Source organism: Rhizopus microsporus (genome assembly GCF_002708625.1).
Source record: "Rhizopus microsporus ATCC 52813 unplaced genomic scaffold scaffold_1, whole genome shotgun sequence".
In the NCBI taxonomy this organism is placed as follows: domain Eukaryota; kingdom Fungi; phylum Mucoromycota; class Mucoromycetes; order Mucorales; family Rhizopodaceae; genus Rhizopus; species Rhizopus microsporus.
Genome location: NW_019671916.1, coordinates 1471913 through 1499194, shown reverse-complemented (window position 1 = coordinate 1499194; position 27282 = coordinate 1471913). Strand labels below are relative to the sequence as shown.

Below are 27282 nucleotides of genomic sequence, written 5' to 3'. Positions count from 1 at the left end.
TACTTAAGCCTTGCGCTATTTAAAACGCTGTGTAGTACAAAACTAAGCATCTTAGGGACAAAGGGCAACTATACACGAAATTGTGTGTACTGTTGCATATAAACTTGTGACTAGAGTGTTTATATGTGAAACTATCACAATTATTTATATTGAAAGTAAGAGGAAAGTCATGTATTGTTAAGAAGCTTAATTCAAAATACTATTGAAAAAATGTTAATTTGTCAGTAGTTGATGTGAGTTGTTTTATCAGTTTTATTATAAAGACATAGCCACGACCTCAGAGCATTTTCTTTCTTTTATCATCTTTGAGGATATAAATGGACAAAGCAATCACTCCTACACAGACTATCCCATTAAGTACAATAGCGAGAAGAAGAATGCGTACTTCTCGAGAGGAAATGGCCATCTTGGATGAATTTTATCGGAAAAATCCCAATCCAAACCAAGAAGAAAAAAAAGAGATAGCCAAGATCGTTCATATGGGTCCCAAGAACGTTCACTTTTGGTACGATCATACACTCGGACATGGGCTTGACCTAACGTATCAATAGGTTCCAAAACAGAAGAGCAAAGGATAACAGAAAAAAGAAAGCCCTTCAACAACAGTCAGGTCAACCTAAAGGTAGCCCTCTCAAAAAATAAAGATATCCATGTTTACTAACCAAAAAGAAATAGTTCAGCAGCCTTCGCCCTCGTCTTCTCGCTCAAAGGAGCACTTTTTACGAAGCTCTACAAACATCAACAACGTCGGCAAGCGGCCTTTGGATAACCCTGCAACCGAAGCTTTGCAACTGCCGCCCATTTCTGATCTCATAATTACTCCTGTTCGTGATCTTGATATCCCTTTCTACTTTTATCATTCAACGTTTGGTATCGAAGAGAGTCTGGTGCAATGGACTAAGGGAAGAGAAAATAAGCCTTCAAATTAACTAGTTTGGCTATGAATCAATAAATAATATTATTGCTGTTTCCTAGTGCTTTTAATAAAGGATTTCTTGTCTTTTTTTTCTTTTTTATTTTAAATCGATTCACAAGCTTCAGAGAAATATCTCAATCGCACTTGAGATGTTTTGTTTTACAAGTTTTCTATATTAATACTCATGTTTATTTAGCTTATTTTCTACCACACAAAGCATGAATATACTACTTGGAGCCTGGATATCACTATTTTCCTCACAAAATAAATACACTTCTTTTTCTACACAAGATGTAAGATTCAATTCATAAAAGCAGCAATGACCAAATGATTGAACACTTAAGATGGAGAATTCCGTAAATCAGTTAGGATAACTGGCCTAAATAAACAACTTTGCGTTGGATGTATCGCCATAATTATATTTGACCACAAAAAAGTATCTGAAATACACACACATGGCCAAAAGTAGGCCATAAAATTTCCATTTTTGGGTTAAACTATTCTGGAAAAAGCAATATTTTTTTCTCTAATTCCAGGTTTAACCAAACTTGGAAAAAAAAAGGAAAACCACCAACAGTTCTGTTGCACCAAGTTTAGTGTATCCTTTTGGGCATTCAAAGTCTACTGCAGGGGAGGCAATACCTTGTGAAGTGATAGAGCAGCTTCTACTTTTAATTGGTAGCACTACGCGTTTTTAGAATATCCCGCTTTAGGATTTAACCTGTTATTTCAGGAAGACAAGAATTTTGAATACACACATGACTTTCTCCCTTTTGAAAAAGAGAAAAAAAGATTTGCAGCTACTACTGCTATTACTGCTGCCGCTGGTACAGTTGTTGTTGTTGTTGTATGCATATGCTTCTGATTTCAATATTACACATTTACTTATACATCAAGCGTGTCTAAAGAGACAGATAACACATCCTTCTTATCTTTATTCCATAAAGAGACACGGCAGTAATACTTTGAAGCTACACAGTTTCATTACTGTAGATCATCCCCCATCCTTTACTGTCATCAATTTGAGTTTGGGGCAAGCTCAAACTAGATTTAAGGTTAAAAGATGGAATTTCTTGTGTAAATTATTCCGTTTTCCCATAATTATTAATTTGTATTTATCGATAATTAGATGAGACACCCAGTCTATAGCCCTTTTTTTAATTTATACAATCTTAATGTTTGAAGAAACTGTGACACTGAACAAGTGTTTGATGCCATTCAATGGAGGCTTAGCTACAAATGAACTAATATGTCAAGAATAAATAAACAAGGCTTTCTTTTAATCTTGAATGTAATCCATCTCTCATACTCTGTGGCTTTGTAGCTTCATTACCTTTTCTTTTGTTTTTAGTACTATCACATACGCTTTGATAGATAAGATTCATTCTTGTTCCCCCTCTCCTTTTTTTCGGACTTGATCAAATCATCGGGCTTAGAGAACGTTCTTTTTGCCTTTGGACAATTCAAGTAGAAAAGGGGGTATTAAGGACATGATAATGGTAGCTTGTGGATTGCCTAATAAAGTTTTGTTTGTTTACAAGTTTAAACAGATTACTTTGTGGCACAGAAAAAATAGAACTTGCGCGCTGATGGCTAAAAGGAAAATCTGACTGTTATAATGAATACGCGCGTGTATGTGTGGTAAAGTTCTTTATGTTAGTAAATCAACAATGTGTAGTCCATATCTCTATTCAATCAGGTTATGCATGAATGTTGATATATATATGTCTATACTTTACGGCCTAGATTCCTCTAGATAAAGATCTTCCTCCTTTTGCCTTTTTTGACGGGTGGTCAGCTCCCCATTTGAAAAGGGAACTTGGGCTCTTCCCCACAATGAACCTTTCTCTCTTTCTCTCCTTTTATATTATTTTATATATAAATACTTTACAATACATGTGATTTAAAGTTTTAAAACTTGCAAAAGGATCGCTAAAGTGCAAATAAAAAAGATTTTCGGGTTGTTGCCATTTTAAGATATTGTAAGGAGAGAGACATTATATCAGGTGAATAAAACATTCCATAATTTTCTTTTTACTTCTATATTGAGTACAGATTGTTTTTTTGCCTGCAGGATGACTAAATATTAACGCAATTCTAAAATAAAGAACAAGAGAGAAAAAGAAAGAGAAAGAGAGAAAGAGGGACTTCTAGGCTAACGAAAAATGACAACTAGACTGAACTGATCGATCGCGTTATGCCCGCTTTTATAAATGATTTGCAGGTACATTCTATTCTCAGTAATATCTTTACACAGCAGTAAACTGTTAACCTTGTAAGCAAACATGAAGAATTAGAGCATAATAAAATCATTAAAATGGTGAAAAGGAGAAAATAACTGTCCTGGACAATCTAGTAACACCAGGAAACTTTAATCACAAATTGGACGTTTGTGAATTATTGACGGAAATGCCCCGATATGTACGGACTTACACCCTTCCCCTTTATGTTTCTTTTTCTTTCTCTGCACAATGCGAGGGCCCTGGCTTGGGGTACATTAAAAATAGAATATTAGCCCACGTTTACGAAGGCGTGTATTGCTAATGTTATATTGATTGCTATTTTTTTTTTTTCTTTCATTTAAACTCTCTTGTAAAACGGGCTTTTTATGGTCTAGAAACTTTAATTTACAGGTGATGAAGCTCGCGTCAGTAGTATAAGCTATGAACTTTAAAACATCTGAATTGTCAGATATAAGCTACTTTTGTACACATGTAACCTTGATTACTTTGGGTTTTTGAAAAAGAGAAATATCCCCACAAGGTGGGTTACAGGCTAAAAAGTCTTTTTCCTTTTACTTCCATCTTCCTCCCTCTTTTTTCTTAAAGGTTTGTCCATTTTATAGAATATGGAACCATAGATTATTCTGGAAAAAGAAGCTGGGAGCTTAGGGGTAAACAAAGCTGCATATTTCTGCTACAGGAATATGTATTGCTCGAGCACCATACACACGCGCGCGCGCACAAGATAATTAATCAACTGTCACACATCGACTATTGTTATTATTTACATCAAAACATATCTCTTTCTACAGTATAAAAGCTACTTGTTTGTCATAGAATCAATCTTTCAAGAGAATAAAAAAGCTTATATTAGAGTTTGAAGCGTTGAACATATTCGCACACACACATATATACGCACGAATACGCATGGTGATTGTAAAATTTAAATTCAGTAATAGTGTTTAATCAAATAGGTCCTGCAACTCAAATGACACACACACACACACGTACATCATTATTATTATCAGTGACAGCATAAATGCGTAGCCGCTGTTAAGGAGAATAAGTGAGAAAAGAGGAGATGGATTTCTCTTTATGGGAAAATGACAACTATTCGGATAAAGGGTAAATATTACAAGATAATCTTGTTCATCTTTACATTTTAGTAGAAGCGGGCAATCCATAACCATTGTAGCCGACGTTAGACTCGGCGTAACACCACTTCTTTATATGTATATAAAAAAAAGGAACTTGCAGAATCTAAAAGAAGGAAACGGGTCTGATTAGTATGGATTGGTTCAGTAGCCGCTAGTACTTTAGCAAGCAAAAAATAACTCTTCACCTTTTTGATCTTGTCTTTTTTTGGGGCGCAAAGGCTTTCTTGTCGATAGAATACTTGATGCGATATGATGCTATAATGAAGAAAGGGTATTCAGGAGAATAAAGGGGCGTGAAAAGCGAACAATACATGCGTATTGATAAGGACCACATGAAATAAACAGTTTTTGTTTACTATCATTACACAAGTCTTTTTTCTTATAACGTTTGTCGAATAGAAATAAAGGGGATAGGAAAGGGAAAGGGGGGACAGAAACAAAGGGACGTGCAGTACTGCTATTTATTTATCTTTTCCTTTTTCATAAAGGATTGATTTCGTCTATTGAATGCTTTATATAAATAGTCCTTTTTTCTTTTTCTTCTTCTTTTTATTCCTCTTCTTATTATTATTACTACTTCCTTTTCGTTTCCTTATTCAATGACTTTTCAAACTTCGTATTCTACGTTGAACGTTAATGAATACATACAGACAAAGTCGTATCATCACTCGTACGATCCAGTGTTGCTGCAAGAAGCCTATGATGGACTTGGTATATATATTCCTTTTACCGACTATAAAGAGCCCTTAGGAACGGAAAGTCATCGTCCAACTCGCTCTGATTCTTATTTCACTTATAGCAACGCATGGGATGATTATGGCAACTTAGGATACCCGGTCAGTCACTATCCTCCAGATTACCCCATCTTTCAGCCAGGGTACAGTGATAGTCGTATGGCGTATACCATACCAAAAAATACATACAATCCAAGGCATGATGCTTCAGATAATCGTTCAAGTGTTCACAAGACAGAAACAAGCAAGGACTATACCAGAGATGACTATACGGTACCAAATTCACCTGAATCGATTACCTCAGATCTATCGTCATCAGCTTCCTCCATCAGCTCAACAACCCGTTCGTCTGCCAAAAAAAACAACAAGGAAGAAATAGGTGCGAAAAAGGTACATGCCTGCGACTTTTGTGATCGTAAATTTGCAAGAAAGTATGATGCGCATCGACACATTCGAATTCACACAGGGAATAAACCATATGTTTGTCCTTGCTGTCGTAAATGCTTTGCCCGCTCAGATGCACGTACTCGACATGTTCGCAAGGAACCCGCCTGCTTTGCATTCTCAAAAAAGCTAGATATGATCCAACGTACAAGACAGAGCAAAGAATAAATCAAATATCCCTACGTCGTGTTCAGCATGTATTCATTCTTTTTATATATATATACTTTCATACAACAATGAATCTATTTCATCTCTTTGCATTTTCCCTCTCTTTTTTATTATTATTTATCTATGACCCCTTCTCTTCTTCTCCTTCATATTGTCATTATATGATCTTTACTTTTCTTATTTACATACAGGTTATGCATACTTTTTTTAAAAAAACCATTTTTAACAAAATAAAGCAGCATATGACTCAATTTTTTTTTACAGGCTAATATGGCTCAATCATTTTTGGTTCACTCTATTTTTGTTGCTAGGTAACACATGTCTAAGGTGGTGCAAGTGAACCATTCCCCGTATATTTCGCTTGATATGTGATGAATTATGCAGATGAGTGTTTTCTTTTTTAGTCAACTTGCAGTAAAACTCTCAGGGAGGGAGACAGAGACAGAGGATGAATAAATGACTTCAAAACCGCAGATTTGTCCTAAAAAGGCAAATGTTGATCCTCTAGTATCTCAGATGTATTCTTAATGGTTCTGAATACTAAAATGCAGAAAAAAAATATTTGTTTATGGAAAAGTAACAATAAAAATGATTTTGTTTATATTTCACAAGTAATGTAGTTTGAATCAAAATAGACATCATATTTTTTTCATGACATCCTCTTTATTTGTTGCCCATTTACTCGTATTTTGCCATGTTTACTATAAAATAAGGAGAAAAAGAAAAAAAAACATGCAGAAAGCAATATGATATTATAATGGCGTCATTATTACCTCTATTATTATTAGTTTTTTTCGCTCTATAGAAAAATATAGAATTTCTTGTAGCTTTATTTGGAATACGGATTTACTACCACTAACTACCTCGTTAAGCCAATCATAATTGATTTTTTTTTATACACGAAAAATTATGTTTAAAGGCTATGCATAAGGATATAACCTTTTTTTTTCTCTTCACTTCCAAAAAAGGAAATAGACGATGATCAATAAGCAAAGGGAAAATTATATATCCCATTCGTCCTATTAGAATGTCAAGATGCTCTCTCTCTCTGTGTGTGTGTTTCTCGGAAACTCAATGAAAATAGGTATAGGACGCTGTTTTTGGATACACAACCAAGTCCTGTCAAAAAATAAAGTAATTATCATTTACATTATTCTTACATCATGTCTAGATGCACATTCAAAGCTAATTGCAAGGAGAGGGGGGTGTATTATATATATGTATCAACTGAAAAGGGGAGCAGTCTTTAATCAATTTGTTAAACAGAAAGGCTCTCGGCTAACTAGATAATAAAGGAAAGTAAACATTAGCCCTCATGGAAGGTAATTTGAGCGCTAATGACAGATTGCATTTGGTTGCAGTGGGCCCTGTTCTTTATCAGTGGCTAAAGACGATCTCTTATATTGCATATTTATATGTTGAAGCAATGATGTGCCTGTTGCATATATATACCAAAAATATTTAATTTGGAAGGAATAGGATTTGTCAAATAAATCATGTATATTTCCTGAACAACCCATCACTCTGGCACATGCTTACCATTCACCATTGCTAACCTCATTAGTCTATCTCTAGCAAGCCTTACAGGGCAAAACGGATGATTTATGATCATTTGCATGTAACTTGCATAGTGCTCATGCCCTTAGTGATCTCACCGCTCTGGTCTAGTCTGGACAATCTGTTATAATCTCTTTATTTTAGAGCATTATCAACTTGTGCGATTAGCATCATAAAATGACTTTGTTACTTTTTTGATGGGAATACAAACTTTCAAATTCCTAATAGACTGATTCGGCCTTGTATCCGACCGATAGACTAAGCCTAGTAAATAAAAAAGTGATGATCGTTTATTGGATAAAGACAGAATCGAAGGAGAATAAGGGGGGGGGGAGCGGAAGAAGACGGTCAGTCAATAGTGTTGTTACAGATAAACACCAAAAAGAGAGAACCAATAAAAGCTTGAACTGTCCAATGAAATAGGCAATTCCATGCAACCTGATATAAATATTTTGGAGAAAAGACAGTCCAGATAAATAAATGCTCCCTCAGAATTGTCACCGAAATTGATAAAAAGGACAGTGCCACACTAAAAAAGACAGACTGTGTGATGATAAACATGACCCATCTTTTTGGAATGTCTATCGTTGCACATGAATCGGCAATAAGCGACCAAGAGGCAAATACCCACCATACACTTGCAGACCAGTTGGAGATAAAGGTAAGTGCTCCTATCAGGAGCGTGTCGTATCCTTGAACACCAACATAGGCATTGCTCAAATCCACAGAGGCTAATGAATTAGAATGGCCCGTCATAAAAAAGGATGCGTGACATAGACAAGTCATCATAATGGCCAATGTCGATACTGATAATCGGTTTATCTCTATTAGATATTGCTGCCACAGTTTAAAGATGTGATAGTGTAGATAGAACACAAGGAATAGCGCGGCATTGTGTGTTCCGCTAAGCAGAATAAGGAGAGGTGTTGCTGTGTGCAATAGTAATTCTACTAATCTACTGTTGTCATTACCTAGCAATAAACTGACATTAATCTCTCCTTTTTTTTGTAAGCCTTTGTTTGTGCGCCTCGCTTACCAAAGCTTCTATTGTCTTCTAAATTGATCAGTTTTACTTTTCTTGTGATATAGCGTAACGCACACAGAACAAATAAGGCAGTCGCACCATAGTTGTATATCAATCGACCGAGTTGTACTTGGTCTAGTGGCTTCACCAATTCCATATTAAGTAAGCCTTGATACAACTCAGGCACAGATTTCATTGTGTTCCCATCATGGCCGGCAGCAGTTGGATCTGACCGAATCTTGTACACGAGCACAAGTACAGAGCAAAAAGAGATGACAGACAGATAGAATACCTTAGAAATATTTAAAATTACATTCGCAGGTTGATAAACATCCTCTGTCTGTGTTTTGCCTAATTCAATCACGTTCTTGGCAGCAAGGGCGACTGTCGTACCTAAAGTTAGAGCCACGAGATGCCATGGCGATATATAGTGTAATAGCATGCTTGATAATCCTCGATTCCATCCAACTGCTAATCGTACTGTTACTAGTTGAAGAAAGCACAGAATGGCTGAATAAATAGTAAATTTGCTTGATGAATAGACTGTATAAAGGCTTCAAGAGTATAAGAACAAGATAGAAGTCATTCTTTTTAAACTACCTTTGTACTACACCTAACAGAATAAACGTTTGAAGGAAATAAAACCAAGTTACATGCTCTTCTTCAACATAGCTGCTTGCAAACATACTAATTGAGTAAGCTCCCAAAAAAACAATCGAGAAATACCAGTTGAGTTTCCAGACCTGATCTGTCTTGTATCTCGCTTGGTAATGCCAGACACAAAATAAGATTGCGCTAGATATAATCAGCATTGTACCTAGTATCATATAGCTTAGCTTATAGTCACTTGCAATATTTGCAAGTTCTGATTGTGTTAAATCTATAAACTTGAGAAGGAGGTTATTACTAGTCTTTTCTTTTCCTACTTTGACATTTAATTACCTCATTAAATAGCACAATCGCATCATGAGCCGTCTGTTGTACTTGAGTTGATAGATACTGTTCGAAAAGCACAGTGGCTCGAGCATACAGTTTACCGTGTAAGCTAGCATTATCATCGAGGTATAAATGGGGCTCGCGGATATACTTTTGAACTGTTGGAATCATTTTTTCCAAAAGTTGCGCCAACTGAAATGCATTTAGCTGTAAAGCTCTGAGTAAGCTGGTGGCTAATAAATAATAGTTGGTTGATAATGAAGAACGTTAAAACACTCTTGCACTTACTATCTTCTTCCTTAAGCAAGTCAGTTATGACTCTACCAAGATTATTTCTTGGAATAGGGAATGAGAATAAGGATGCAAGTGTTGGTACTAAGTCGATCTGATCTATAACCGGATACCCAAACACCGTTGATCTTTTTGTACTCTTTGCTTGTTTGAAATGTGGACGTGATTGAAACTGTGGACTTAGAAAAACAAGAGCCTTGATGATATTAGGCTTGTTTGATACTATGTCTTTTATATAAACTTACTGTAGATGTTTCTCCAGTAGAAGATCCCCCATGATTCCCATTCTATTAATATCAATTGCTTTTTCTTTTGCTTTTAGTACGATCAACACACTTACATCATTCATTCCATGATCGCCGCATATGACAATCAGTGTGCCTTTCGCCTTGGGATCACTAACAAGCCTTTCAGCATCTTGCTTCGATACAATATCAAAGATAGATTCAATAGCCTCGTCCATTTCTCTTTGCTTTGGCTGCATCAAGGGGCTGTTGGGTCCACCCAAATGACCAATATGATCTAAACCCAGGTAATGCATGATAAGTACGTCCCATCTTTCCTTGGCTATATCTTGTTGAATATGCCTAGAGACATTTAAATCTACTTGTACAGTGTCCTATCTGCTGTTATCTAATCTTGTCCCCTTTGTCCGATTTCAAAAAAAAAGTACTTACGGATACATAAAATGACGTGGTTCCATCTGTTTTATCAAAGAGACCAGGAAATAGTCTGATCCATGTGTCATCACCAAAAAAATACATCGTCTTGTTGGCTTTCTTCAATTGATGAACCCAGTTATCATGAAAATCAAGGGAGGAACTTGTATCTGATTCGGCAATATTAAGTATAGCGTCTAGGAAGCTCGGAATAGTTCCTGTCGTTAGTGCCTTGATACGTGGCATAGTGACAGTGGGTGCTGTTGCCTTTGCTGTGAATGGTATTGCTGTTCCGTATTCTATTTGACTACAAGAGAGAAAAAAGGCTTAGTTTCTCTCTCTTCTTCTTGTAATGTTGATACCTTTTTACAAAATGAAAACTCGATTGCTCTCCAAAAACGAAATCACTAAAAGAAAATAAAAAGTAAGCATGAAGTAAGTGTGCTTGTTATTATTACTTTCGAAGTGCGTCAATGACAATAAATGCAAGTCTATCAAATACAGATTCCTGCCAATAGTGTTTATGCAAATCGTCTGCTAATGACAAAGGAACATCTTGTTGTGTGGCAAATCCTGACAGGTATATTTTATAGGGAAAAAACCCCTTGGCAAACAAACCTATGCCTATTATCTGTATGCACGCGAGCACAAACAGGTATAGTAGGTTGTGTCTTATACTTGACATGAGAGACAGAGGGGTGCTTGTGTAACATGGTGTATTCCCTCTTTGAGGTACCTGTGACTTGAAGGTGGCTTGTCCTCATTTTTACTACTTTTCTTTTTTTGCTTCTTTAAACTTATCTTCTCTCTCTCTCTCTTTTTCGTTTTAAAACAACCAATGACTCAGTTAGATCTAAAACAAGTAAATCTAATACCTCAAAGTGCGATCGACTGTTATACTTATGACTATTCATATAGGCAAAAAAGGCCATATCTGCTTTATACAAACATCAAGCAAACAAAGCCAACAATGATCTATTGGAAGATGAGACGGATAGTAGTATCAGTATTCAAATTAGCACTCATGCTATCAATAAGCATAAACCCAAGGCAAAGCCAAAAAAGATGTAACTATGTTAAAGTGAACAGGAATGATTCAGATTTAACTTCTTTATAGTACTTTAAAGCATTCACCATATCCCAGCAACATTGAAATCTGTTTAATAACAAAAAGCAACCCAACTGAAATTGAAGCACTCATCAAGAAGCAAAATGTTCCTTTTATCAAAAAAGTAAATACATATAAAAAAAAAGAGAGAAAGAGAAAAGGGTTGACAGATGTTTGATTAGGTCATCACACCTCTTATGTTAAAGACAACCTACAAAACATATGAATCTAAAAGAAAGTTAGCAGCATCATACGATCTTTTCTTGGCTGATGATCGTATTTCTCATCTTGTACCTGAATTGTTTGGAAAATCATTCTTGGCAAGAAACAAGTAAGGATAGGGGAGTTATTGCGTTGTGTAAAGATTAACTCATTTCTTGATAGAATTCCTATTCCAGTAAAAATGAATGGATCTTTAAAGAATACTGTCGAAAAGACCTTGAAGTGTACTTTTGCTAAAGTGAACGCTGGTACCGTTACGTAAGTAATCGTGTATTTTTTATGTCTATATATTGACCCATTTATAGTTCGATAAAGATTGGTAACTTTGGTATGAAACAATCTGAAATCTTGGAAAATTACGAAGCTGCCGTGCCTCAATTAGTTGAGCATATTGCAGTTGAATGGAAAAACGTAAATATCATCGGTTTGAAGTCAAATGGATCTCCTTTATTACCTATCATATGTATCTTGCCTGAAGGAAAGGAAGAAGCAGAAAAGAAAGAGGAAACAAAGGAAGAGAGTAAAGAGGATGAGAAGGAAAGCGAAAAGAAGAAGAAGAAGGTTGAAAAGAAGACAGCCGAGGTTAAAAAGATACAAAAGAAGGTTGGAAAGAAGAATGCTCAAAAGAAGAAGGGTGGAAAGAAATAGATGAATAAAAGTTTAATTCCTTAAATACGGTGTTTTTGTTTTGTTGTCCTTAAGAGTTTTTGTAGATCAAGTGTTCACAATTTAAAAGAACCTTTGATTATTTATTTTTTATATATAGATGTGACATTATGTGTGAGGGGGTTAACATTTCTACATGGTATTATTTGAAGTTTTTACAATTTTTGCGGGAGGTTCCTGTCCTGGGCTGGACGATGAGGGATGCGATCGTTTGTTGACAGAGGACGGATGAGAAGAATTACCATTACTATTACTAATACGAGCACGCATATCCTTGCTGATCTTTTGGTAATACTTTTCGAGTCTCTTTCCTTGATCATAAGCAAATGTGCCTTGTGCATTGTATGTAAAGCAGTTTTTAAATACGAGACGAATGTCGTGATCGATAGCTTTCAAGCTTATATATTTCCCACTTTCTAGTCTTTCCCAAATGGTTCTCAAGTCCATAGGATGTTTGATGATTTCAGCATAATCAGGTAATGCTGCCAAATCCACAGGTTCGTTAAACAAAGCCGCTGATTCATGGTAGGTTAGCTTATTGACCACGTTTTGAGCAATGCGTTTGTCGTCTCCCTTGATTGCATAAGGATCAGCAAACTCAGCTGACCAAATCTGATTAAAGAATGACTCCAATGCCTGACACTGTCCAACTACCCAGGATTCATGATGATTGAAACTGTAGCAGTTCCAAAAGATCTGACGTACATCTCGTTCCAAGTCCCATATATTCTTGTACTTGTCTTGCTCAAAGTTTCTTTGAATCAAAGACAAGTCCATAGGTCTCTTGATAACTTCATAATAATGTGGTACGCCTTCAGCAACAGCATCAACGGGTTTATGGAATGCTGCAGATGCTTGGTGAGCCCACAGTTTTTTGAGAATGCGTTCGCATTTCTTCTTGTTGTTGGCGTCCATCACTGGATTGATCGGAGGCTTAGGCTTGGGCACAGGAGCAGCTGCTGCCTCTGGACCAGGGGGTGTTGCCTTCGACGGTTTGGATGGCTTTTGATTTGAAGGCTCTACTCCAGTCATCGGTGATGCTGTTGTTGTTGCTGTTGTAGAAGTAGCTGCTTCAGCATTGCTTGTTGATGGGCGCCTTCGATTACCAAAATACTTTTGCCAATCCGCATTATAATCGTCTTCGAGCGCTTTGGCTTCATTATATACATAGGTATTTGGCGGATTGAAGGTATAACAGTTTCTAAACATCAGTCTCACGTCCTCATTCATCTCTTCTGGACTGGCATACTGATTATTCTTTAGTTTTCCCTTGATCGTACCCAAATCCATTGGTTTCTTAATAATGGTAAAGTAGTGTGGAACACCTTGTCTGATAGGATCAACCGGACGCAGAAACTCAAAGGCATGAGGATTCGTCATGGCATTGACAATGATAGTTTCCATCTTTTCATAATCTGTTATCGGCTTGGCCTTCTTCTCTGGTGCAGACGGTAGAGACAGAGTGATGGGCTTGATAGTCTCTTGTGGAGGTTCATGAGGAGCTTGACTTGGTGCTTTCTTTGATACCTCCCTTACAACTTCAGGTTCGCTGTTAGTCGATGCTGCAGGACTGACAAAGGTGCTGAGTTGTTTGGGCTTTGGTTGTTTCAGTTTGATAACAGGAGGCGTTGTATCATGGACGATGGTTTGCGGTTTGGCCGGCGTAGGGCTTTCCACAATGGTCATATTTTGTGTTTCGTCTTGTTCTTTACCTCGTAAACTGGCTACTTCCTTTTCAAATACAGCTTCGAGTGCCTGTCCTTCGTTATATACCAGTGTTCCAGGACTATTGTAGATATAGCAATTATTTAACATTAAGCGTATATCATCTTCAAATTGTCGGAATGTGGTATATTCTTTGTTTTCAACTTTGCGCTTGATGACACTCAGATCAATTGGGTTCCTGATAGTAATAAAGAGTAATGAGTGTGTCTATCCATAAACGTCACTGCATGACTTACTTGATAATTTTATAATAGTTTGGCGCACCGTCCAAGACTTCGTCTACAGGCTGAACAAAAGGTAATGCGCATCTGTACTTGTTTATCTTGTTTAGTACGCGTCTGCATTTCTTCAACTCTTCAGCCGTTACACTGTCTACAACCTTCTTGTGCTTCGGTTTGCTCACTGGAGCCGGTATAGAAGCTGTAGCTTGCAGAGAAGGTTGTGTAGTGCTTTCTGACTGTGCTTTCTGTTTCTCAGTTTTACGTTGACCACTGATGGAAAGTGTAATGATATTAGGTGATGGTGTCGGCGTAGATACTGCATCAGATACAGCAGTCTTGGGCTCTTCGCGTATAGTCACGTTTTTTTCTGCGTGGTCGGCCGATGAAGACACGGATGACGGCAGAGTGACAGTTATTCCTGATTTGGTAGAGGAAATAGATTCTGTATCTTGTGAAGGAACTTCTGCTCTAATATGAATGTTTGGCTTTTTGGATTCTATAGAGACATATATATATATATGAATGAAACATTGATCAACTATAATAGTAAAGAACTTACTTTCTTCAACTCGTGGCTTTGGTTTACTGAAACGAATGATAGGTGGTTGTTGTTGGGTAGGTGTAGAGGGCTCAGATGTATCTTCACCCATATCTTGAGGCTAATTTAAAGAAAATTGTTAATAGATATAAATGATTCAGGATGTGTGAATAGGTTACCTGTAGAGTAGGCACACGAATTGTCACCTTGAGGCCGACATCGATAGGCTTAAAGACATACTCTGAGAACTGAAGCAAGTATTTACGAATACAGTGATCAATCTTTGCATTTTCTGATGAACTAGGTGTAAAGTTAAGATTGAATTCTCTTTCTTCTTTTTTCTTTCTCTTTCTTACTTTAATAGTTTCCATAGAGACTGTTGTAATTCTGTATCATTTTCAAATCGCTTTCGCAAATTTTCGACACTGGATTGGAATTCTTGCTGCGGCGTTTTGTGCGTCAAAGACCGATCATCGTCAATGACCACCTTACCCTCTTCTTCCGCAAATTCTTCAGTATATTTATTTATCGAAGACACATCATATGTTTCTTTCAAAGCTAACCCTAACCATGCCAGCATGGCGCGTGCTACATAGTGTGATACATAGACAGAAGGATCCTCTTTGATGATGCTAAGCAAGTACTGGTTCAAAACAGGGTCTGAAAGACCGCAGAGAATGTACAGACTGTCAAATGCCGTCAAACGCACTTCCAGAAAGTTTCCGTATCGTGTATATTGCATGAATAAGGACAGATTAAGCGGTAAGAGATCCTTTAGCATCAGTTTTGTCATGGTCTAAAAACCTGTTAGATGGTATTCTTTTTTTTTTTTGTAACAAGGTACCTTTAAACATGTGACGGTAATAATATTGTGATAGGTAGGAATAACATAATCCAGCGTTCTGAACCGTTCGATCTCTGCTTTAGCTGCAGCATTCACTTGTTCACCTTCTAGATCATCTAGTTTTAAAGCTTCATCTGACACAGGTATGAGTGCATCTCCTAAAGCAGAGATAAGTGTAGCAACATAATAACAATCAGAAAACTCGTTTCCAATGTTATCATTATATCGCAAAAGATCCAGCAGGAATTGTCGAATCTTCACTGGTGTCAGTCCGCGTTCATCGCGGATTTGCGAAAATGCGACGACGGAGGCCTTTTGGAGAAAATAATCAGACAGGTTTGAGAAATTGTTGGGTTTGGGTATGGAATGAATGAGCGGAAAGTCTTTCATTTGATCATTACTGTCATTTTGAGAGTTTATAGGAAAACAGAAGCGCTGGTGAAACATCTTGCTTAGTTGATGCAAGCCAACCCATTTTAAGCTTGGAATTGCACAACTTGCTAATCCGTAGGCTGCTTCCATACGTATCTTGTAAAAGCATTTTGGATCCATGATGGCGCGTAGTAAACTGGTCGATGTGGCGTAGGATGGCATATATTTAAGCGCGTCAATTGCTTCATGTTGAGCAACAACGTCTCTGTCTTTGGTTAATTGTGCTGCCCACATGTAGTCTGGTTGCTTAAATTCAACTACACAGACCCATTCGAATTCTGCATCAAGGCGGATCCAGTCAAACATAGCACTGGCAGCACCACTTGTATCTTCTTCATCCTGACCCCATTCGACAATTCTCCATTCTTTCTTCTTGCTTGGGTCTTCAAAGATAGGCATACCAAGGCCCAGACTAGGAATAATCCCTAGCACCGTTGTCTGATCTCCGCCCTCTTCGTTTTCTTGTTCTTCTTCAGCTACAGCTGCAGCGGCGGCGGCTTGCTTGGCTTGGAATCGCTTTGTGTTTCGACGAATACGCTTATACTTTGTGTTGAACTGAACCTCGAACTTTTGCTTATTGGCTTGAATATCAAGAATGTGTTCGTAAGGAGTACCGTCTGCTTCGTGGATGCGGACAGTCAAGTTGCCAGTAAAAAGTGGCGTCATAAGCTGCTGGTACTCTGTACCATATGACATATCATCCGGACTGACAATGAGAGCATTGGTGTTCTCTTGTCGCATAAAGATTTCAACGACCATCTTTTTTCGATTAAAGTGAAATGAAAATGAAAACCTTGGGCAACCACTTCTGTAGATCCACTGTTCGGCAAATACTTTTGTATCGAATCCACTCACTTTTCGACATACCCTTAAAAAGTAATGTGTACTGATCGCATTCTGTGCTAGTTCACCACTCATAGCCGATACAAGGATTTTAGGCAGCACTCTTGACAAGCCGAGTGTTCCGCCTCCTTTACACATTCTTTTATCCAGCATATAGACCACAAGTGGTGCTTTTAGTTCGATAAATTCAAGATCTTCAGGATCGAGTGGATACGGTAAAGCAGGATTGTAGATAGGCGGTCTGTTGATATCCATAATACAACATAGCTCCATATCCTATACAAATAAAAGAAAAGGATATTAGGCATACAAAAAAAAAAGGAAGTATACAAAGTAAGAAAAATTACCTTCTTTAGCCTTAGTCTATATTCGTTATTTCCCAAATGTCTCTTGATGAAGAGTGATCCCATATAATTTGCCAACCCTCTCACTAACCATGTATCTGGCCAAGATTTCTGAACAATATAAATACCAAACCATTGCCTTGCAAGTTCCTGACTGAGCTCACGCCTGGTGTTGTAGATTTGATCGATTATATCGGCCGAATGAAGCAATCGAGAGCTGCAGATAGCCAATGATGCACTTGAAGCAACATTAGCCCATGCATCCTCCACAAACACCAATTTATAATCTGAAAATGGATATGACCCATATTCTTGAGTATAAAAGTGCATTGCCTTAAATATGATAAATTAGTTATATATATCTAGCAGTTGAACAAAGAATGATCCTTACATGCATCAAAAAACTACAGGTCACATTCAACTCTTCTTCAAATCCTGGTAGCCCAAACGCATAAATGTTACACATCATGTTGATTTCAGCCATCAATGTCTGCTGTTGATTCTCATCCAAGTCGGCTGCTGTTAGGACTTCTTCTTGAAGTTGCTGAGGTGATAACTTGATCATCTCAAATGGACCGACAGCAAATCCAATGAATGGTGCGGGTGTTGGTACTGAAAGACTGTAATGAACAATTTTTTTGGTGGTATCAGTGGGGTGGATAACTTGCTCGATGAGATCCCCACTGCAAACCACCATCATGCAGTCCTCTTCGTCAAAAGAACCTTCTCCGTCGTACTCTGGTATCGTATTTCCACTTTCCTTTCTAGGTACAATAAACTCCATATCCCATGTACATCTTTCTGATATTCTATCCACGCACGGTAGCCATGATCGTGTTGATCCTGGTAATGGTTGATTGACAGTATACATATGATTGGATCGCTATTACCCGTTTATATATCAATAAACTGATTATTGATTAATATGTTTATACAACTTACATAAGGCGCGATCTCATCATCTTTTTGTACATATACGATGCCGTTTCGAGGATCTTCCAGCGTATACTCGATTCGCACGGTCAGGAAGGCATAAACAGGCTCTGTCTCTGGAGGTTTATCCTCATTCTCTTTCTGCTGCTGCTGTTGTTGCTGTTGTTGCAATCTCTGCTGTGGTTGTGGGGTTGGTTGTGTGACAATTCTCGTGCCAATCTACAGAAAAGTCAGTCAAGTGCGTATGTACATTGATGATTTATACATTACTTGTTTTATACAATCGGAAGGTAATTGAATCAACATTTCGCCTTCGTCAGCTTCCCGTAGTGCATTCAAATATTTACTTTTATAAACTTGGTGATGAGCAATTGTGGTTGAAGGTCCAAGGTTAAGATCGAGTACTGGGTCAGACAAAGTGAATTCAACAGGTATATCGTTAACAAAGGTCTTTATAATTTCTATAATAATATGAATATTTTGGTCGTTGATAATATGTATATATGCTTACTGCATTGTCGGCAGTTGATTTTAATGGATGGTAATTTATTATGAAGTGGTTGAATGGTTAATTCTGCTAGGCCTTTGATAAATTTATGGCTGGGATCTACTTCAATAACAAACCGTTCATGACTTGTATAAATTCAAAAAAAGACAACATTAGTCATGTGTGTTCAAGCTTATTTTTGTTGGAAATACTTATAATGTAAACGTCTTTTTGAGAGCGTCTCGTTGCATCACTTGGTATGATTTTAAAAAAGATGTTCAAAAGAGAGTAAAAGAGATTTTGACTGCGGAGTTCAATAGTACTACGTCACCTTAATTTTTTCCTTTGTTAAATAGTGGTTTACTGGAAAGACAAAAGAGAGACTACAATAAAAAATCCCCGCTTCTCTCACTGTCTTTCTATTCTGAAAAAAAATAACAGATGGCTATTGAAGGGTGATTACTATTAGCTAAAACGACGCGTGAGTATGCGCGCTTGAATTGATTTCTAGAAAAATACTTCTGCCAATCAAATACATTTATTTCGTGTCGTCTTTATTTATTTACAGAGAAAAAAAAATTTTTTCTTTTGCACATATATTTTTTCACATTAAAGCACATTTGAAATTTCTTCATTTCATCTGTTAAAGAAAGGAATCAAAACATTCAAGATTAACCTTTAAATAAACCTTTTATACCTAAAGGATACTAAACTCGTTGACTGTTTTGAAAAATGAGCAATACACGTACTACCCGCAGCAAATCATCTGTAGTAGAACCTAGTTCAAGCAATAATAGCAATGCTATTGCTGAAACTACTGCCAACACTGTTACCACTACTACTACGACTAACACTACTCCTACTCCTACAAAGAAAGTAATAAAGAAAAAGACAGCTGAAAAGACATTGAGTAGTAGTGCTAAAAGGCAAATACATTAAAATATATACGTTGTTGTCATAGATTTAACAAATACTGACTATAGAATCAAGAAAGAACTTGCTGAAATCTCACTTGATCCTCCTTCTAATTGCAGGTAAATTATAAAGCATATAGAATTGACAGGGTCATTGATTGTATGTATGTGTATAGTGCTGGACCAAAAGGTGATAATTTATATGAGTGGGTTTCTACAATTGCTGGTCCAGCTGATTCCCCATACGCTGGAGGTATCTTCTTTTTAGACGTACACTTTCCTCAAGACTATCCTTTCAAGCCTCCAAAGGTAACAATATAGTTACATGAAAAATTAAAAAGGGGGAAAAGAAAGAGGTGAATTAATTATTTATTATTTTTATTTTATCATAGGTTACATTTAGAACACGTATTTACCACTGCAACATCAATAGTCAAGGCGCTATCTGTCTCGATATCTTGAAGGATAACTGGTCACCTGCCTTGACAATTTCTAAAGTCTTGTTGTCTATTTGTTCATTATTAACTGATGCTAATCCACGTATGTTGCAAAGAAGTATACATATATACATGACTTTAACCCATCCATACAATAGATGACCCATTAGTTGGCTCCATTGCTCATGAATACTTGCATAATAGAGAAGAACATGATAGCACTGCACGTGAATGGACAAGAAGGTAATAAAAAAAACAATGCATAATATTGTCATGGAAACTAATTTTATTAAAGATATGCCTGTTAATGTAACTTATACTACGCCCTTTTTTCATTGCACACACACAAACACATATATATTCACACAAGATACAATGCACTCACAAGAAATCATTAAATAATTGCACCTCATCTATTTTCATATACAAATAAAAAATAAAAAAACAATAAAAAAGCCCCATCCTTTTGTCTCTTTTTATATTCCATTTTTAGAAAAGCAGAGTTTGACACATTCTATTCACAACAGCGTTCAAACTATTTAAAGATAACAATTACCGTGACTGCAAATTCTGAGGGAGACTTTGACGGCAGCAGTCGGGGTTTGTAGTCTATCAATCGTATAATCTATAAGGGTTGCAATCAATCACGCAAATCTATTATCAGTCAGGTTGATCTTTAACCTCTATTTTTTAGCTTGTAAATGATAAAGTAAAAGGAAATAAAACAAAGGCAAGATGATGAAAGGATAAAGTCAATAGCAGGGGGGGGGGTCTTAAGTCAGCAGTGACATCAATGCGGTTTTAGCGTGTTGACTTTTATGTGTGAATATAAAGATAAAGCAATGCGATCTAAGGCGGAATCAATTAAAAAAAAACCTAGTTGTGCGGTGATGTAATCTTTAGGTTATATAAAGCCTTATTGTTTTGCTTGATTTTATTCCCTTGTATTTCTTTCTTATTACATTAAAAATGGGTCTTCTCGATATCGTTCCTGCTGGCGTTCTTACTGGCGATAATGTCAGAAAGCTTTTTAACTACGGTAAGTAGCCTTACCAAATGTGTATGGTCATAGACTTATACGTGTATTAGCTCGTGAACACAAGTTTGCTATTCCTGCCATCAACTGTACTTCCACAAGCACCGTCAATGCTGCTCTTGAAGCTGCCAAGAAGAACGGATCCCCCATCATCATCCAATTCTCCAACGGTGGTTCTGCTTTCTTTGCTGGTAAGGGTATTGATAACAAGAACCAAGAAGCTTCTATTCTCGGCGCCGTCGCTGGTGCTCAATATGTCCGTGCTGTTGCCAAGGCTTATGGTGTCCCCGTCTTGGTTCACTCTGATCACTGTGCAAAGAAGTTGCTCCCTTGGTTCGATGGTATGCTCGCTGCTGATGAAGCCTACTTCAAGGCTCATGGTGAGCCTCTATTCTCTTCTCACATGCTCGATCTTTCTGAAGAACCCGTTGAAGAGAACATTGAGACTTGCTTAAAGTATCTTAAGCGCATGGCTCCTATGGGCTGTTTGCTTGAAATGGAAATTGGTATTACCGGTGGTGAAGAAGATGGTGTTGATAACACCGGCGTCGATAACGCCGCTCTCTATACTCAACCTGAAGACATTTGGGAAATCTATCGTCGCTTCTCAGAAGTCACCGATTTGTTCTCAATTGCCGCTGCTTTCGGTAATGTACACGGTGTTTATGCTCCTGGCAATGTCAAGTTACATCCCGAACTCCTTGGTAAGCACCAAGCTCATGTCAAAGAACAACTCAACACAGATAAGGAAAATCCTGTCTACTTTGTCTTCCACGGTGGATCCGGTTCTAGCCGTGAAGAAATCGATACTGCTCTCAAATATGGTGTCATCAAGATGAACGTTGACACTGACACACAATGGGCTTACTGGAAGGGACTCAAGGAATTCTATGAAAAGAACAAGGACTACCTTCAATCACAAGTTGGTAACCCTGAAGGCCCCAACAAGCCCAACAAGAAGTACTATGATCCTCGTGTCTTCATTCGTTCTGCCGAGCAAACAATGATTGACAGAATCGTTGAAGCTTTGGACTGGTTGAATAATAAGAATGTCTTGTAAATAATTTAATTTCTTTGTATATTTCGCGTGCACCTTTTTGTCATCAATAAACACGTGTTCAATCCATTTTTATTATTAAAATAGTGAAATTCCCGCTTTATACCTCTCTTTCTCTTTTCTATCTGCTTTGTTCTGATGATGACGCAAAATGAAGAAACCAAAGAGCATCACCGAAGACTATCACTACCCAATCTTGTCAAGCTGAGAGAAGAATGGGATAAAAGGGAGGCAGTTCAAACGACATTACAACTTCCTCCTGGAAAGCTTCAAGTAAGAATCAAGCTTGATTGACAACTATTATATATGTTTACTTATATGACTATAGATTGACCTATTGAATGTTCGAAGTGATGTTCCAGTATCAAGACCTCTAATGAGACTTCGAATGGGTTCACAACATTACTTTTCTTCAAGGTCAAAGCATCCCAATGGTAACTGGAACGAAGGTTTCCTATTTACTGTATCTTATCATAATCAGTTATTTGATACCATTGAGGTAGATACAAATATTTTTTTTAAAAAAAAGGAGAGAACTGATGTCTTATGATGGGATATAGCTTGACTTGTACGATAAAAGAAAAAAGTGGAGATCAAAGACAAGGCATATTGGCAAAGCCAAATTAAAAATTGCACAATTAAAGAATCGAGAATCAGTATTTATTACGTAAATAAGGAGTAGAAATATATATATATGCGATAGATATTTATAGATAATAACCATAGATTCCTGCCAATGTACGAATATCATGTTAAGCGCTATTTACCAGCTCACATTCAATTACCTCACAACTTTTTGAAATCGCATATGCCAAATATGTCAATGCCTAAATTAAAACAATATTACAATACTAAAAGAAATCATACTCAGCCAGAAGAGGAAGATATTATTGATGATACGTTTGACCTACCTCCATATCAGATTCATTCAAGTCACAGTAGACACTCGATGACTCCTTATATAGGTTCGATTCAAGTGAGAGTAAGATATTCATTCCAGCACCCTTCAACACAAGATGAACAGGAGATATTGGATGATTTTTATAGTCATCAAAACGTGTCCAGTCTATTCAAACGAAAGAATTCGAGTATTTATACAGGAACGGACGATTATTCTTCTTCAAGTGCTCAATCTGATATTATTGAAAACTATCATGATGCAGTCGAACCTAATCTAGTTCTCGTCGATCGTCCTGTGGTCGAACCTCAGAATGATTCCACCGTCGATTTGATGTTTCAGAAAAAACTCAATCAAACCAACGTTGATTTTCCCAAGACAGACAGTGAAAATAAAAGAAAGGATGACGTTGAAATATCAGATACGGCAAGTATAAAAAGTCATAACTTTGGTGATAAGAATTTTGCATTCAAATGGATAAACGAATCGTTTGAAGAAGTTGCATTGTCTCATCCCAGTTTAGACAGAATGATCGGTCTGGTCGTCAGCCCTCAAACTCGAATTTTACTTCGTGCAGTTGTCAAGATGATTAATGCCTTTGTAAGTAGATATCATGTAAAATTAAAACCTTTCAACTTAGTGTTATTAGGGACAAGGATTCAAAATCACTATCCTACAACTCATCTCATCTTTGTCTTTACTTCAAAACTTTTATGCCGAGATTCCGAGGTAAAATCATAACAATAACAAAACAGTTTCAACTCACACGATATTTTATATCAGAGAACCGCCGGCAGAGAAGATCACTGACCTCAAGTTTCTTGATGAAGCTTATTACTTTCTAGGACATGCCATCATTGCTTATGTAAATTTAGTTTGCTGTTTACATTTTTTTTATTGACGTGTATACAACTTGTTAGGGTTGGCGAGGCATCTCTTATCTTGGGGATTATGCAAAGTATTTAAAAGGTAACTTGTCTTTTTTTTCTGGGGCAAATACTAACCTCTCTCCTTAATAGATGTTATGAAAACGAAATCAAATAAGGAAGCCATTGTTCGATACTTAAAGATCCCTCCAGAAGATTTATTAGGTTATGAATATGGTTTACGAAAGGGAGCTGTCTTTCAACCAAGTTATTTTGTGTCTTATGACCAAGCACATGAAGCTGTTGTCCTCGGTATCCGTGGCACTTGGGTAAGCAAAAAGGAAAAGCACATGAGAGGGAAGGAGGGAATATCAGTGTAACAATTTTTTTTTATTAGAGCTTGTATGATTGCATTACAGATCTTGTCTGTGAGTATAGACCCTGGCGAGGCGGATTGATTCATTCTGGGTTATTAGCATCTGCACAATGGTTTTTTACGAGGATCATACCACAAATATTCTTGTACATTGGTCAGCAAAAGACTAGACCTATTTCATCCTTCATCATCACAGGTCACTCCTTAGGTGCAGGCACAGCCTCTATCCTGACGATGATGGTTGCAGATCACTTGGATCAGTTAAGAGAGCTATCCAACAACCCAGACTTTAAAGTGCGCTGCTTTGCATATGCTCCCGTAGCTAGTGTTTCTTTAGAACTCTGTGAAAAGTACAAAGAGTTTATTGATAGCTTTGTATGTCATGATGATATCGTTGCCAGATTATCGTATGGCGCTGCATCCTGTGCTAAAGAGCTCATCATGGACTCAGTCATTGCCGTGGACGGGTTAGGAGGAAGCAGCAAGGTGAACTCGAATCCGACACTGCGAAAAGAGTGCTTTGACATCCTCCAAGCACGTAGAAAAGAGATCTATTATGGAAAGGAGCCAAGATACCCACTTTTATACATTCCAGGCCGCGTCTATCAATTCAGACGTCAGCCGAAGCCTAGCAACCCACATCTCAAAAAGTTCTCAACCCAACCTTTGCCTGGAACAACGACGAGCAGAAGAAAATCATTTGCATCCAGTGCGTCTGAGCCCAATTTGAATTTACCCAAGAAAGAAGATAACACATGCTCATTTACCCTTCATCATTCTTCATCCATGTTATCTGAGGAAGTTGTCATTTCAAAAACGTGTCTAGAAGACCATATGGTCGTCACTTATCTCAATGCATTTCAAACTGTACGTCAAGATTGCATGCGCCAAGCCGCTGCTCGTAAACGGACAGATAGCGAAACAAACTCATTCGTCTCTTCTTCATCTACATTGAAACAGTCATCATCATCATCCCCTTCCTCATCAAAAATCAAGTTAAACGATTTATCTTCTTCTTTTAATCATTTAGACGAAGAAGGTATTGTTAAATAAATATCATTTCTATTTTGTTTGCGTATATCTTTATTTAAATCAATAGTTTTTCTTGGATTGAGCCTTCTTTCGCCTATCAAATTCATGACTCGATTCATATTTGGGCATCCTGAAAAGAGAAAGATGAGTTAAAAAGAAGGATATTTGAGCAATGAACTTACTCTGAGAGTTTAGCAGGTAAAGGAGTCGAGTAGAAGTAATCATGTTCAAGCGCTTCTAGAGCAGTCAATCTCTTTGCAGGGTCTAATACTAACAGCTTGTCTAATAAATCTGCTGCCAATGGATCATATTTTGAATATTCCTCAAGCACTCTTCTCTCACTTGGCTCGAATTTGATCTTTTTCGCATCAGGTAATTGCTCCCAATTAGGCATATTTTCATCATTAGGAGATCCACAGAGTTCAAATATTTTGACAAGTTGGTCAATATCATCTTGTCCTTGAAGGATGGGCCTTGACTTGAGTAGTTCACCAAACACACATCTATATTCTTGGTAAATCTACTTTTTCTTTTTCTTTCCTTTACGCAAACTTACCCAACCCCCCACATATCAATGGCAGTGGTATATCTTCTCTCGCCGAGTAACAGCTCTGGCGGTCTGTACCATCGGGTGACAACGCAGTTGGTATACTCTTTATTTTCACCTTCAATGCCACGAGCAAGACCAAAATCTGCGATCTGAAGGACACCTTCGTTGTCGATGAGTAAATTGGCAGCTATAGAAAGAAAGGTAAGTATATCAAAGGTGCATGTGTATCATATCCAAACCCTTCATATCTCTATGTAAGATTTTATTCTTGAAAAATAAGGTCAGTCTTTTTCAACTTGCTAACCTTATACAACTTACATGATGCAGATACGCTGTGCCTTCCAATAGTTGTTTTAGGTAAGCTTTGATCTGTGGTTGTGATAGACGAACACTGGGGTTATCTAATAGACCTGCCAAGTCATGATCCATGTAAGGGAATACCATATAGATGGAACCTTTTTCTTTCTTTGTAGGATTTCCTATGATATGATTTATTATGTCATGACAACACTTCATCTTGCTTATCTTTACCTCTATCCACAGCGATATCAATTAAAGGTACCACGTTTTTATTTTGTAGTTGCTTCAAAATTTTTATTTCTCTCATTGCTGTTATAGGAATCTATATGCATATATATTGACATGAGGAATATCATTATATGATCTATGTATCTTTCCTACCCCTTCTTTCTCATTATGCATCAATATCCTCTTTAACGCTACATATTCACCAGTACGTTTGTTTCTTGCTTTATGCACTTCACTATTTAAAAAAGTTAAATACAATATCTTTTATTATTATTATTATTATTATTACCCAAATGTGCCTTCTCCTAACTTGTCTAAAAATTCATACTCTGTAATCTTTGAACAGCCATGAAATGTACGCTGATGTTTTGTACGATAAGCCGGTGATGTAGAAGATGCTGTGGACCAGGCAGGTGAAGCATTGGTGTTATTTATCGTTTCAACTGAGCCGTCTTGTTTTTTATATCTTTTTAAAATAGGATCTTCTCCAATGTCATCGTGTTCTCTCTTCATGGTATATTGTTATTTAAAAGAAAAAGAAGAAAAGAAAAAATCATCAAAAGGGAAAATTGTCCGAAATGGGGTGTGTTTAGTGCTCATAATTGATATCCACACATATCAAAGAATGGCGCACTATCCAAACTGACCAAAATCACATAACCATATGCTCTTTCCGAAAGTAAATTCGCCCTAATGGAAAATTAATTCGCCAGATGGCAAGAGCACTACACTTCGAGCTTTGGGATCTTGGTTGTTGTAATTATTCTTTTCTTTATTAGTTTGAATTGTACAATGTAAAAATAAATACAGTAATATAATATTTTTTTTTGATCCTTTATCTTCTTTTCGTTCGAATTTGTACGTACCTGGACTCTTCTTCGCAACAAACCATCAACTATTTAGCAGATCTTCACACCACTCACGACCACAAGCTCTCCACGCTAGCTACCTATAGTAATTCAATTCTGGCTCTGTTCTCCGCCAAGGATCAGCAAGCAATCAAGCACTCCGAACCTTATGTGGCCTTCCTTAAAGCGCCCATGGCCAAGATCATCCTGCCTCCTCGACACTGGTCGTACCACGTGGCTCCCGCCATTAGTTACGTCGTTTCCTTAGG

The 27282-nt window shown here is 37.2% G+C and overlaps 10 protein-coding genes across 10 annotated transcripts; 7 read left to right on the top strand and 3 right to left on the bottom strand.

Moving 5' to 3' along the window:
- Window positions 1-317: 317 nt before the first annotated feature.
- RHIMIDRAFT_288390 (uncharacterized protein) lies at window positions 318-929 on the top strand (the record flags this gene model as incomplete). The annotated part of the gene is made up of 3 exons (XM_023613561.1): window positions 318-505; window positions 552-622; window positions 676-929. 3 exons carry the CDS (start codon window positions 318-320, stop codon window positions 927-929), a joined length of 513 nt encoding a protein of 170 aa, XP_023471222.1.
- Window positions 930-4894: 3965 nt separating this feature from the next.
- RHIMIDRAFT_232940 (uncharacterized protein) lies at window positions 4895-5641 on the top strand (the record flags this gene model as incomplete). Its single annotated transcript, XM_023607843.1, has 1 exon — window positions 4895-5641. The coding sequence occupies one exon, from the start codon at window positions 4895-4897 to the stop codon at window positions 5639-5641; it is 747 nt and encodes a 248-aa protein (XP_023471221.1).
- Window positions 5642-7546: 1905 nt separating this feature from the next.
- RHIMIDRAFT_196547 (alkaline phosphatase-like protein) lies at window positions 7547-10793 on the bottom strand (the record flags this gene model as incomplete). Its single annotated transcript, XM_023606136.1, is given in 10 exon segments — window positions 7547-8156; window positions 8298-8357; window positions 8823-9133; window positions 9180-9373; window positions 9435-9645; window positions 9695-9736; window positions 9790-10068; window positions 10127-10415; window positions 10517-10552; window positions 10567-10793. 10 exon segments carry the CDS (start codon window positions 10791-10793, stop codon window positions 7547-7549), a joined length of 2259 nt encoding a protein of 752 aa, XP_023471220.1.
- A 26-nt stretch (window positions 10794-10819) lies between these two features.
- On the top strand, window positions 10820-12086 carry RHIMIDRAFT_288387 (ribosomal protein L1; the record flags this gene model as incomplete). The annotated part of the gene is made up of 6 exons (XM_023613560.1): window positions 10820-10840; window positions 11027-11175; window positions 11226-11340; window positions 11399-11547; window positions 11601-11696; window positions 11744-12086. The coding sequence occupies 6 exons, from the start codon at window positions 10820-10822 to the stop codon at window positions 12084-12086; spliced, it is 873 nt and encodes a 290-aa protein (XP_023471219.1).
- Window positions 12087-12159: 73 nt separating this feature from the next.
- On the bottom strand, window positions 12160-18766 carry RHIMIDRAFT_8446 (uncharacterized protein). Its single transcript, XM_023615772.1, has 12 exons — window positions 18688-18766; window positions 18496-18620; window positions 18255-18445; window positions 17994-18203; window positions 17443-17934; window positions 17055-17384; window positions 15433-16983; window positions 14945-15384; window positions 14768-14888; window positions 14610-14709; window positions 14066-14546; window positions 12160-14007 (listed from the first exon to the last, which is right to left on the bottom strand). Exons 1-12 carry the CDS (start codon window positions 18720-18722, stop codon window positions 12237-12239), a joined length of 5847 nt encoding a protein of 1948 aa, XP_023471218.1. The 5' UTR covers window positions 18723-18766; the 3' UTR covers window positions 12160-12236.
- A 102-nt stretch (window positions 18767-18868) lies between these two features.
- Window positions 18869-20414, top strand: RHIMIDRAFT_254092 (uncharacterized protein). The gene is made up of 6 exons (XM_023611074.1): window positions 18869-19397; window positions 19455-19505; window positions 19562-19694; window positions 19778-19925; window positions 19981-20065; window positions 20118-20414. The coding sequence occupies exons 1-6, from the start codon at window positions 19204-19206 to the stop codon at window positions 20128-20130; spliced, it is 624 nt and encodes a 207-aa protein (XP_023471217.1). The 5' UTR covers window positions 18869-19203; the 3' UTR covers window positions 20131-20414.
- A 377-nt stretch (window positions 20415-20791) lies between these two features.
- RHIMIDRAFT_196615 (putative FBA1-fructose-bisphosphate aldolase) lies at window positions 20792-21918 on the top strand (the record flags this gene model as incomplete). The annotated part of the gene is made up of 2 exons (XM_023606140.1): window positions 20792-20861; window positions 20912-21918. The coding sequence occupies 2 exons, from the start codon at window positions 20792-20794 to the stop codon at window positions 21916-21918; spliced, it is 1077 nt and encodes a 358-aa protein (XP_023471216.1).
- A 367-nt stretch (window positions 21919-22285) lies between these two features.
- RHIMIDRAFT_8410 (uncharacterized protein) lies at window positions 22286-23705 on the top strand. The gene is made up of 2 exons (XM_023615769.1): window positions 22286-23542; window positions 23597-23705. The coding sequence occupies exons 1-2, from the start codon at window positions 22652-22654 to the stop codon at window positions 23621-23623; spliced, it is 918 nt and encodes a 305-aa protein (XP_023471215.1). The 5' UTR covers window positions 22286-22651; the 3' UTR covers window positions 23624-23705.
- RHIMIDRAFT_8411 (alpha/beta-hydrolase) lies at window positions 23706-25187 on the top strand. Its single transcript, XM_023615770.1, has 3 exons — window positions 23706-23782; window positions 23833-24008; window positions 24077-25187. Exons 2-3 carry the CDS (start codon window positions 23838-23840, stop codon window positions 25106-25108), a joined length of 1203 nt encoding a protein of 400 aa, XP_023471214.1. The 5' UTR covers window positions 23706-23782; window positions 23833-23837; the 3' UTR covers window positions 25109-25187.
- On the bottom strand, window positions 25110-26705 carry RHIMIDRAFT_254084 (Pkinase-domain-containing protein). The gene is made up of 8 exons (XM_023611073.1): window positions 26455-26705; window positions 26319-26400; window positions 26169-26259; window positions 25956-26116; window positions 25877-25904; window positions 25644-25824; window positions 25270-25590; window positions 25110-25217 (listed from the first exon to the last, which is right to left on the bottom strand). Exons 1-8 carry the CDS (start codon window positions 26676-26678, stop codon window positions 25148-25150), a joined length of 1158 nt encoding a protein of 385 aa, XP_023471213.1. The 5' UTR covers window positions 26679-26705; the 3' UTR covers window positions 25110-25147.
- Window positions 26706-27282: the final 577 nt, after the last annotated feature.

Bases quoted from the DNA above. Each gene is read 5' to 3' on its own strand.
- RHIMIDRAFT_8446 (XM_023615772.1), bottom strand. From the start codon at position 18,722: ATGCAACGAGACGCTCTCAAAAAGACGTTTACATT. The intron at 18,204-18,254 runs GTAATGTATAAA...ACTTTTCTGTAG, and splicing joins CTTCCGATTGTATAAAACAA to ATTGGCACGAGAATTGTCAC. The intron at 16,984-17,054 runs GTAATTTTTCTT...TTATTTGTATAG, and splicing joins ATAGACTAAGGCTAAAGAAG to GATATGGAGCTATGTTGTAT.
- RHIMIDRAFT_254092 (XM_023611074.1), top strand. From the start codon at position 19,204: ATGAGCAATACACGTACTACCCGCAGCAAATCATCTGTAGTAGAACCT. The intron at 19,398-19,454 runs GCAAATACATTA...TACTGACTATAG, and splicing joins TTGAGTAGTAGTGCTAAAAG to AATCAAGAAAGAACTTGCTG. The intron at 19,695-19,777 runs GTAACAATATAG...ATTTTATCATAG, and splicing joins ATCCTTTCAAGCCTCCAAAG to GTTACATTTAGAACACGTAT.
- RHIMIDRAFT_8410 (XM_023615769.1), top strand. From the start codon at position 22,652: ATGTACGAATATCATGTTAAGCGCTATTTACCAGCTCACATTCAATTA. The intron at 23,543-23,596 runs GTAAAATCATAA...ATTTTATATCAG, and splicing joins TTTTATGCCGAGATTCCGAG to AGAACCGCCGGCAGAGAAGA.
- RHIMIDRAFT_8411 (XM_023615770.1), top strand. From the start codon at position 23,838: ATGAAAACGAAATCAAATAAGGAAGCCATTGTTCGATACTTAAAGATC. The intron at 24,009-24,076 runs GTAAGCAAAAAG...TTTTTTTATTAG, and splicing joins TCGGTATCCGTGGCACTTGG to AGCTTGTATGATTGCATTAC.
- RHIMIDRAFT_254084 (XM_023611073.1), bottom strand. From the start codon at position 26,678: ATGAAGAGAGAACACGATGACATTGGAGAAGATCCTATTTTAAAAAGA. The intron at 25,905-25,955 runs GTAAGTTGTATA...TTATTTTTCAAG, and splicing joins GCACAGCGTATCTGCATCAT to AATAAAATCTTACATAGAGA. The intron at 25,218-25,269 runs GTAAGTTCATTG...TTCTCTTTTCAG, and splicing joins TTACCTGCTAAACTCTCAGA to GATGCCCAAATATGAATCGA.